We start from the raw sequence: 11,121 nt of genomic DNA on the forward strand, positions 1-11,121 counted from the left end.
TGACCTCGGGCCCTGCACGCTCGGCGCGGGGAAGGTCTCCCTGACCGCCTGGCTCCTCTGACCCGCCCTCGCTGTGCCATCCCCCACCCGGGCTGGCTCGCTGCTCGGCACCCGCAATCTCGCGTGTCTCCCTCTTGTTTCGGACGCGCCACCCTCACGTCTTTCCTGAGGGATGGAACATGCGTAAAAGGCTGCAGCCTCGCGGACGAAGGGCTCGGTCTCGCTCTCCCGACCCCCGATAACCAGCTCTCCCGCTCGCACGCTCCACCTCCCGCGCTCCGCTCCACTTGGGGGAGAGGGACCGCCTTGGTACTCCACACCCTCCGGGTGCGGCGAGCAGGCGGGTCGGGAACGCGCACAGAGGGCAGGAGTGCGCGAACCGTGCATGGGGGCGCGCACCGAGGCGGGGACGCGGATGGCTGGTCTCTGCGCTCCGAGGGCAGCGGCGCGGATGGCGGAAGCTCCGCTGGCGCCCGGCGAACCCTGGTCCCAGCCTGTTTGTCCGGCGCCAACTCCTCAGGAAGCCTCGGGCCTGGGGTCCAGGCCTGCGGGGAGGAGATGGAGTCCCTGCGGGCCTCGCCGCTCCTCGCCCCTTCGCTTTTCTGTGCTGAGAGTTCACCAGGAAGCCACGGACCAAGTCGGGCAGAGCGGAAAGGAGCCCCCCCCCCTTCCCCCGAGACCTCGAAGGGGCCGGGACGCGGGCAAGCTCGGGCTTCCGGGCGACTGGGGATCCTGTCTGGCTCGGAGCCGCTTCCTGCGGGACCGCGCCCGGGGCCCCCAGCTCTAGGCCTAGAGCAGCTCCGGAAGGATGGCCACTTCCACTCACCTCCGTGGGTCTGAGTCACGACTGCCAGTCAGTCACCTGCTGCCAGGGCGGGGTAGCTCACCTGAGCCAGGTGCGCAGCGGCGACAGCCCGGCTGCTGCAGGTGCGGCTCCGCCCCGCAGCCAGGGTGAGGGCGGCCCCAAGTGTCCGGCTTGCGCCTGAGGCTGGCGCTGGAGCCTGTCCAGCGCTCAGCCCCAGGAACCACGGCCTGGGCCTGGGGCAGTGGCCAATCCGGCTCAACCAGCCCAGGAGAGTCCACCATCCCCAGTGGCGCCTTTGTGGTCCTGCCACTCATCTCCCAGCTCTTCCTTGCCTTCCAGGAAGCCTATCTTGGCCCCCACTCGCCCCAACCAACCCTGACACCCCTTCTTTTGCCACCTCAAACTCCAGGTGCAGAAAGTGTCGGATCTCAGTAAGGCACACCCCAAGGAAAACCAGTGGAGGGACAAGGGGCCTGAAACTACCTACCACATTCCAGGCTGGCCTCAGTTTCCCACCTAGCCCTGAGGGCAAACTAAGTCCAGTGGGCCCCAGAAATCATGCACAAACAAGTTTGATTTTATTACAGAAAAACTTCTGCTGGCCAAGGGTGTCCATAGAGGGTGTCTAGCCTCCCCACCCTACCCCACCAGGAGGGGGCCAAGGCAGTGACTGGGGCTCAGAAGTCTGAGGGAAGCCCAAGAATCTTTTGCATCTTTTCTGCATAGTGACAGCATGAGAAGCCCCCTCAGGTCTGTGGGTGATGGGACACCCCAGGGTTCAAGTCAGGCCTGAGCCCTCAGATGGAACAAGACCCATAGACTTGCTGTGTACAGATGCCCCAAACACACATAGCACTTCTGTGATCCCTCATATGCACAGCGTCCCCTTGGCACCCCTCAGCATGCACACAGTGCTGAGTGGTGTGGGAGACTCAGCTGTGGCTCTATATGTCAGCTCCTGGTGGCTGGTGCCTCTGGTCCCTCACACCTCTGTGCTCCTGGTGCTGGTGCAGGAGGTGGGGGCACGGCCCACCCCCACCCAGCCCATCCTCCCATTCCATATCCTTTCCCGGAGTCTCCAATACTTCTGCTCCAAAACATCATACTTTTGCTTCAGAACCTTGTTCTTCACTGACTGGGGGACGTCAGGCACGAACCAGGCGGCAATGAGCTTGATGCACAAGGCAATGTGCTGGGGGCAGGGCAGGAGGGGCCCAGCAAGGTCAGGACAATCCTGGGATTGGAGGCCAGGGAAGAGGATGGAAAGAGAACCACCTCTCACCCCCGACTCAGGGGCCCCAGTTCTGGCTCACCTCAAAGAGGATGACAAAGGCTAGTCGGATGGCCAGGAGGAACCAGAACTTTTCAGAGAAGTTGTAGTCAGGGGGGCCATTTCGATAGTCACGGTACCTTTGGTAGGGAAGTGCTGGAGGTCAGGGTTCAGGAGTTCAGAGGCCATTCATGGGGGATTCCAGATTCTATACCTGCACTCGGTCACATTTTCTGAGCCCTGTATTCCAACAGGGTCCTGGAAGTGCTTGGTGTCAAAGGTGGACAGGCTGTGGTTGACATAGTCTGTGAGGCAGCTGGGGAGAGGGGAGAGGAATGAGTATAGGCTTCAGGGTGTAGCTCCCTCAGGCCACTGGGTGCTTTCTTGGAGCTAACTAGCCTTAGTGGGGGCAATCAGATCACCTGCTCTATTTTCCTACACAGGAGAGAGCCTTCTGGTTAAGGACATTGTCACCCCAGGGGGGCCTCTGAGATACTACCAGTCACCTTTCCAGCCACTATTCTGAAGAGCTGACCCTCTGGAGACTTGGTCTGCAGCTGTGGTGGACCTTGGGCCAGAGGAGTTGGATAAGACTCTGCCCTACCCACCCAGGCCAGAAGCAGGACACGCAGCTGGACTTGGAAGTGGACCATTTTGGTAGTGCCAGCTCAGAAAACAGCTGGGGCTGGAACCTTCACCCCTGGCTAGGGACCCTATCCCTTATCCCTGAACTCCAGCCAGGGTCTGCAGGTCAATGTGGGCAAAGAGGAGCAGAGTCAGCAGGGCAGGGCCACCCCCAGGGCCCCAACCTCACTTCAGCCCCAAGTGATATTGGCAGATCCAGTTTCTCCCAGACAGCTTGAGGGCTTACTCCACTGCAGGGTGGGTCCCCTGGCTGCATGGGCCATAGCGGTACTTGTAGACCACTCGGGGGATGAACTCAGATGTGAAGGCGATGACCATCCCATTGGCAATGACGGCTAAAACACCGATGGTCTCCAGCACCTGCAGCCAGGTCCCTGTGCCCAGAGTAGTGGGTAAGCCAGTGTGACTCCTCTTCTGGCTGGCCAAAGGACCTTGTCATGTGTGTCCCTGGCACCCCACTGCAGCCATGGGCTCAAGGTATGCATTATTAGGACAGCCGAGCACAGATATAGCCTCAGCAGTCCTGTCCCCCCTCCCCCTGTCCTGATGTGGACAGAGGGGATTCAGGTGTCCCTGAAGCTGTGTCCCTGCTTCTGCCTGAACTTTTCAGCCGCTGCCTCCAAACCTGTTCTATCTCCTATGTCCCCACCCCAGAGCCGCTGAACCCCTTAACCTGGGCCCAAGACTGGGGGCCTCCCTCACACCTCTCTTCCTCTCCCCACATGTATCAGGGGTCAGAAGCTGCCCAGCCCCAGCCACTGGCCCTCCCAGCCTCCCATCCCTGTCGGGCTCTGACCTATGTCCTTGGCCTTTCGAGGTACCAGACGCCGCTGCAGCTGCACCATCTTGATGGCATCCAGGCGGATTTCCACGAGGTTGCTGAAGAGCGCCAGCAGTGGGGCCAGTGGGAAGGCAGCCACGAAGATGGTGGTGAAGCCATACTGGATCACTAGGGGGTGGGGGGACCCACTCTAGGGCAGGGCAGGGCGTCCTATCCTTGGACGCTCCCCATCCTGGGACACTCCCCACCCCACCCCCAGCACCTGCTCCCTGCGCCCCCAGCTCCCAGCCCCTTGGCCCCTGTGCTCCCTGCTCCCCATGCTCGGGTCCCCATGTCCCTGTCCCCCACCCCTGAACCCTGTGCCCCTTGCCTCTGGCACCCCAGCCCTGCAACCCCAGAACCCCAGGGCCTCCCACACCCGCAGCCCCCACGCCCTACACACTCATCTCCATGAACTCATCGAATAAGCTGAAGGTGTTCACTGGGTTCAGGAGGTAGTTGCGCTGCCAGTTCCTGAGCTCAGGATCCTGGGTCACTCTCCCAGAGGCCAAGGATGGCAGGGAGCGCCACCTGTGGGCCAGCCACCTGGGGGGGGGGCCAAGGACAACCAGTGGGCTCCAAGAGGCATGGGCTGAGGGAGGGATAGGGGAGCAGGGCAGGGTGGGCTGGCGCTCACGGGCCTAGGTACTCCATGCAGTTGCTGAGCGTCTGCTTGAGACCCATGATGATGGCCATCTGCACGAACAGGTCCATCATGCAGCCACTGAGATGGCACTGCGTGGGCAAGAGGGCAGGGTGCTGAGGGGGCTGTGGGGGCAGGGGTTCGGGCAGGGGTGCGAGGGGAAGGTAGCTCAGGGACGGGGCAGTAAGGCCTCAGCACTGACCTCCTCCAGCTTCCACAGACCTGCCAAGCGTGTGGACTTCCCAGGGTGACCATTGATCCTAGGGAGGAAAGTGAGGCCTGGGAGGAGGGGAGGGGCCAGCAGGTCTCTGGCAGGGTGGGGGTGGAGCAGGACCAAAGAAAGGTGGGGAGAGAGCCCCCCACCACAAGCAGGCACATACACGCTCAGCCATGGAGACAGAAGGCTTGCAGGCCACACACATTCTAGGCTTGGTCTATTAGCACTGCGGGGATTTCTCCCCATAGAAACTGCCCAGGGAGGTTATTTTGTGTTTAAAAGTATCTGCTTTCCTTACTATGATAAAAACTATGAACTATCTTAGCTCAAAGGTCAGACTCACATTTGACGATGAAATCCTGGAAGCATTCCTATTCTGATTCATGACAACTATCATTTAACACAGCAAATAGGCAAGAGAAATATAAATAGTTTAAATTTCCAAAAGGAAAAGTTAATGTTTAGAAAGCCAAAATAAAACAACAAAGAGATTTGGAGAATAAATCAACTAATGTAACACTTAAATGGATACAAAATTTGCCTGTCCCTGGACTGGCTTTTCTCTATGCAAGAAAGCCACATTGAAAGATGGAGAGAGAAAATTTGAGTCACAGATAGTTATAAAGTAACTGGAATAAAATTCTGAAGAAATGTGTGGGACCTGTTTGAATAAAACTACAAAACTGCCAAAGAACATAAAAGATTTGAATAGAACGTTGTTCTTCTACAGGAAAACTCATGATTGTATCTGTGTCAGACAGACCAATGGCCCCCAAAGATGTCCACATCCCAATTCCTGGAGGCTGTGGACATGTTCTCTTACTCAGCAAAGGAACTTCATCAGACATGGCAGGTGGTATCAGGGTTGCTAATTAGCCAACTTTAATATGGGGACATGTGGGTCCCCATATCAAAGTTATTTGGGTGTGCCTGTGATATGTGATCACAGGAGCCCTGAGTGGGGAAAAGGGAGGACCAGAAAGATGGCTGGATAGGGAGGAAGGGGGCACAAACCAGGGAATTCAGGTGATCTCTACAACCTGAAGAAGGCAAGAAAACTATTCTCAGGCTAGGCCCGGTGGCTCCTGCCTATAATCCTAGCACTCTGGCAAGCTGAGGTGGGCAGATCACTTGAGCTCAGAAGTTCAAGATCAGTCTGAGCAAAAGTGAGACCTCCTCTCTACTAAAAATAAAATTAGCTGGGTGCTGTGGAAGCTTCCTGTAGTCCCAGCTACTTGGGAGTGTAAAGCATGTGGATCGCCTAAGCCCAAGAGTTTCAGGTTGCTGTGAGTTATGATGCCACGGCACTCTGCCTAGGGCGACAGAGTGAGACTCTGTCCCTAGAGCCTCAGAAAGGAACACAACCCTCCTAGCACATTGATTTTAGCACACAGTGAGTCCTATTGAGACTTCCAGCTTACAGAACTGTAAGACTAAGTGGGTTTTTTTTGGTTCTTTTTGGGTTTTTTTGAGACAGAGTCTCATTTTTGTCACCCTTAGTAGAGTGCCATGGTGTCACAGCTCACAGCAACCTCCAGCTCTTTGGGCTTAGGCGATTCTCTTGCCTCAGCCTCATGAGTAGCTGGGACTACAGGTGCCCACCACAACACCTGGCTATTTTTTTGTTACAGTTTGGTCAGGGCCGGGTTCGAGAACCCGCCACCCTCGGTATTTGGCACTGGCACCCTACTCAGCCACAGGCGCCACCCTGTAAGACTAAGTTTGTGTTATTTGAAGCCACTAAGCTGTGGTCACTTATTATAGCAGCAATAGAAAACTAATGCAGCGTCCATCCAATTCTCTAAAAAATAATGTATAATTTTACTGCAATCTTAACCTAAATCCCACAGAATTTTGAGATTCTAAAATTCACCTGGGATAAACATATGTAAATAACCATCTTTTAAAAAGAAGAATAATGAACAGTGGCCAGCCCCATTCTGCAGGAAGACATAATGCACTGGCGCCATGAGGCACTAGCCCTAGAGTTATCAGAACCCATGAAAAGACCCAAGTGTATAAACAAATAATGGACGGCTGTATGTGGCAAAGAAAACATTTCAATTTAAGGATGATGGTGGTGCTGAGGGGCAAGTCAATAAATAGTTTGGGGACCACTGGCTGCCATTCAGAAAACAAACAGGCTTGCCTCCTTTGTCTCTTGCAGCAAAACAAATTTTTTATGAATCAAAGATTTGAATGTCTATAATTTTTTTCCATTTTTCACAGATTCTCACTCTGAACCCTGGATAGAGTGTGGTGGCATCATAGCTCACAGCAACCTCAAACTGCTGGGCTCAGGTGATCCACCTGCCTCGGGCTCCCAGAGTGGGAGATTATAGGTGTGAGCTACCACATCCAGTCTTGAATGTTTAATACTTTGAAACCAAAAGCATCTCACCAAAAGGAAATCACAGCTGAATACATATTTAATCTTGGGGAAAGGAAGACCTTTTTGAGCAGGGCATGAAAAACAGAAATGAAATAGAAATTTTTTTTTTTTTTTTTTTGAGACAGAGTCTCACTATGTTGCCCTGGGTAGAGTGCCATGGTGTTCTCTTGCCTCGGCCTCCCAAGTAGTTGGGACTACAGGCCCCCGCCACAGTGCCCGGCTATTTTTTTTTGCAGTTTGGTCTGGGCTGGGTTTGAACCTGGTACACTTAGTATATGGGGTTGGCGCCTTACTCAGTGAGCCACAGGTGCTGCCCTGAAATACAAACATATGACAAAAAAAGACAGTTTGGGGTGGCGCCTGTGGCTCAACCCCATATGCCAGAGGTGGCGGGTTCAAACCCAGCCCCAGCCAAAAGCTGCAAAAAAAAAAAAAAGAAGAAGACACTTTGTGTCTAGTGTAACAGGGCCAACTGCTGCACCTTCACCCTTCTTTTTTAAGAGACGGCTCCCCCCCTCCCCCAAAGGCACTGAGTAGAATGGAGGAGTTCACTGGGCTCTGAACCTAGAAGCCTGGCTTTCATCTGTTCCATACCTACTGGCTATGTGACCTGGAGACTGATTCTTAGCCTCTCTGGTCCTCAGGCACCTCATGTGTGCCCTGTTGGGCTGTTGTGTGGACTAAATGAGTTGATGAACATCGATAGTTATAATTTAGGGCAGGATGTGCTATGGATGTAAACTGTTATTATAAAGACCCACACATCAGCCAAAGAAACTCAATTCAGTCCTTTGTTCTCCAATGAGCGGATAGCTGAAACTACTCAGTCCCAAGAGGGAAACCAGCTGTGTAAGAGAGGGATGAACAGAAAAATGGACCCTTTTGGAAACAAGAGATAATTAGGGAACAGATGAAAATGTAAGGAGAGGAAGAAACCTAATTGACATCCTCAAGAAAATACTGCATCTATAAACATAACAAAGAGATGCTACAAGTAAAAATTAGGGAACAAAAAAAAAAACTTTTGGCTGGGTGCAGTGGCTCATGCCTGTAATTCCAGCACTCTGGGAGGCCAAGGCAAGAGGACCACTGGAACACAAGAGTTTGAGGTTGCTCTGAGCTATGATGACCCCACTGCACTACAGACTGGGTGACAGAGTGAGAATGTCTCAAAATAAGCAAACGAAAAAAAGGCTCAGGTGCCTGTAGCTCAGCGGTTAGGGCACCAGCCACATACACTAGAGCTGGTGGGTTCGAACCCAGACCAGGCCTGACAAACAACAATGACAACTACAACTAGCCTGGCATTGTGGTAGGTGCCTATAGTCCCAGCTACATGGGAGGCTGAGGCAAGAGAATCACTTAAGCCCAAGAGTTGGAGGTTGCTGTGAGCTGTGATACTACAGCACTCTACGGAGGGCAACAAAGTGACACTCTGTCTCAAAAAAAAAAAAAAAAAAGAAGACAGAAGGAAAATATTAAAAATCAAAACTTGAGAACAGTTGCTTTAAAAAGAACTTAAAAAGTTGTTTTAGGGCAGCACCTGTGGCTCAAGGAGTAGGGCATGGGCCCATATACTGGAGGTGGCAGGTTCAAACCTGGCCCCAGCCAAAAACTGCAAAAAAAAAAAAAAAAAAAAAAGTTGTTTTAATGAGCCTAGGCAGGATATAGGCTTTTAAATTGGAAGAGCTCGCCAATGGGTAACCTATATAACCCAAGGACCCCACCCCTGGTACTCTTCACCAGTTTAAAGTGAAAGTCCTAAAACTTCCAGAGGCCCTTGGCACCCATTGTGCAGCAATTAGGGCGCTGGCCACATACAGCCAGGCTGGCGGATTTGAGCCTGGCCCGGGCCTGCAAAAACAATATTGACAACAAAAACAAAAAAATAGCTAGGTATTGTGGCAGAAGCCTGTAGGCCTAGCTACTTGGGAGGCTGAGGCAAGAGAATCACTTAAGCTCAAGAGTTTGAGGTTGCTGAGTATGATGCCATGGCACTCTACTGAGGGTGACAAAGTGAGACCCTATCTCAAAAAAAAAAAAAAAGTGAAAAGACTTTGTCTATCAGCTTGACATGGGGTGGGCTATGCTCACACATTGCAGGCATCTTTCTCAGTGAGCACAGCTTTTTTGGAGGTTGCTTTGGCAATATCTATATTTATTTAAATGTTCATTCCCAACTTGCAATTAAAATGGCTGGCTGGTGACCCCCACCACCACAATCACCTTGTAGGGAAGGGAATTGGGGAGATCTGCAAGCCCAATCAAGATGCCAAGCTGAACTGAACATGCAGGGGGAGGTCCAGGAAGCCTCCAGGGTCTTGGGGGTACCTGCTGGGGAATGCATGCCCAACTGAAAGGCCCCTAGGCCTCCTACTTGACCCCCAAGCCTCCCCCAGAGAACCAGAGCTAATTGGGGGTGCTGAACAACCAAGGACTCAGGCTGCAGATGGGGCTGGTGGATGCTGTGGCCCCACACTGGGCAAGACTTCCAGAGTGGGAGGTCTCAGCAGGAGAGACATGGCCCAGAGCAAAGTTGTTAGCATGTGCCCTTCTCAGTCATGGACAGGTGGCCAAGAATCCAGGCCATCAAAGTCAGACCAATCTGAGAGTATAATAGAAGCTCAGAAGAAACAGAGCAATGCCAGAATGGAAGGGAAAAGAGAGGCACCACCCTTGGACAAGGAAGTCATGGCATCCAAATGGCAGGGAGGAGGCTGGGCCAGGTCTACAAGGCCAAGGTGGCCCTCAAATTAGGGTCATCAGGGAGGGCGAGGGAGACTCCCTGAAGCATGAACAAAACCACAAAGGAATAGAAAATGGGAGGAAAACCCCAGGAAATTAGATGTCAATTCAGAAGACCTAATTTCTAAACAAAATAGTGCTGGAGAAGAAAGCAGAGGAACTGAGGCAGATTGCAAACCCATGATTTAGGAGAACCCAAGAACCTCAAGCCATAGGCCCAACAAATGCCCAGGAATTTCTTTGACAGATATCTGCTCCAGTTGCTGAGAATTTAGTATCACTAGATGAGCATCTGCCTTCCCTAGGAGCTGACATTCTCACATTCCCATAAGAGACATACCAGCTGTATCTGCAAGGGGTGCAGAGAAAAATAGAGAGGGAGGCAGCGCCTGTAGCTCAGTGAGTAGGGCACTCGCCCCATATACTGAGGGTGGTGGGTTTGAACCCAGCCCCAACCAAACTGCAACAACAACAACAACAACAAAACAACAACAAAAGAAAATAGCCAGGCATTGTGGTGGGCGCCTGTAGTCCCAGCTACTCAGGAGGCTGAGGCAAGAGAATTGCCTCAGTCCAAGAGCTGGAGGTTGCTGTGAGCTGTGAAGCCACAGCACTCTGAGGGCAACAAAGTGAGACTCTGTCTCTTAAAAAAAAAAAAATAGAGGGGGAAGTGTCAAGGGGGTCAGGCTCTGGGCCAAGCAACTTGGGTGTGGGGGCAAGGTTGGAGGGGGGCCAGGAATGTGGAAGAGGCAGCCAGACGACTCCAGGGAGAGGTCTGGGCTGAGACTGGGAACCTGGGTATTGCAGGTGTATCCAGATGGCCTTTCTGAGTGCCTGTACAGAAGTCTGTGAGAGAGGGGGAAAGATGGGCCCAGGGAAGGGCAGCACTTGGAGGGGGATAGCCAGAAACCAGATGTGGAGGAGAGAGAAGAATTTTTGAGAAAGAGGTGTTGAAGCACGTTTGTGTGATGGTGAGGCAGAGGAGAGAAGCAGGATAACAGAAGCTCAGGAAAGGGGAACTGCCAACAAAGCAGCCATGTTCAGAACCACAGCCCCTTCGGAAGCCCTGTCATCCTCCCTGGGTCTCAGGGAAAACACAGCCAATTTAGAGTGTCATTTCCAGCAAGTGAGACCTTGGTAAGAGGATGCTACCAGGAGGAATGGATAATGTGCTGGGCTCGACTCTGACTCCTGTGTAGCTTCTCAGAAAGCTGCTGGAAAACAGCAGCTGACAAAATAGGGGACAGGCTGACAAAATAGGTGACAGACTGAGGAGGAGAAAGATGTGGGGACTCAGAGACCAGGGTTCTATGTGGGGAGGATGAGGGGCTTCTGAGAGGACAGAGCCAGGCACAGCCCAACCACGGCAGGTGGGAGGGGGTCCCGAGCCTGATGGCACCAGGAGGGTCTCCAGGGACAAACCAGGTGGAGGACCCCCAGGTCTGAACACATTGGGGGACATTTTTTTTTTTTTTAGTGCTGGTTGAGAGAGAGTTTGAGATTAACTGGCAATATGTATCTACTTTACAAATTTTAAGCAAACACAGAAAATGAAGCAATGATTTTCTTTCTTTTTTTTTTTTT

The 11,121-nt window shown here is 52.8% G+C and overlaps 1 protein-coding gene across 1 annotated transcript in view; it reads right to left on the reverse strand.

The window, feature by feature from the left end:
* Positions 1-1,787: 1,787 nt before the first annotated feature.
* ANO9 (anoctamin 9) overlaps positions 1,788-11,121 on the reverse strand; it is a 22,764-nt gene continuing 13,430 nt past the window's right edge. The window contains exons 16-23 of the mRNA XM_023508607.1: positions 4,386-4,443; positions 4,178-4,275; positions 3,944-4,086; positions 3,517-3,669; positions 2,947-3,094; positions 2,290-2,391; positions 2,119-2,215; positions 1,788-1,997 (exon numbers count right to left, since the gene is read on the reverse strand). Coding sequence (XP_023364375.1) covers positions 1,788-1,997; positions 2,119-2,215; positions 2,290-2,391; positions 2,947-3,094; positions 3,517-3,669; positions 3,944-4,086; positions 4,178-4,275; positions 4,386-4,443 — 1,009 coding nt within the window. The remainder of the gene's footprint in view (positions 1,998-2,118; positions 2,216-2,289; positions 2,392-2,946; positions 3,095-3,516; positions 3,670-3,943; positions 4,087-4,177; positions 4,276-4,385; positions 4,444-11,121) is intronic.

Source organism: Otolemur garnettii, unplaced genomic scaffold (assembly GCF_000181295.1).
Source record: "Otolemur garnettii isolate 467f Iridium unplaced genomic scaffold, OtoGar3 scaffold00260, whole genome shotgun sequence".
In the NCBI taxonomy this organism is placed as follows: domain Eukaryota; kingdom Metazoa; phylum Chordata; class Mammalia; order Primates; family Galagidae; genus Otolemur; species Otolemur garnettii.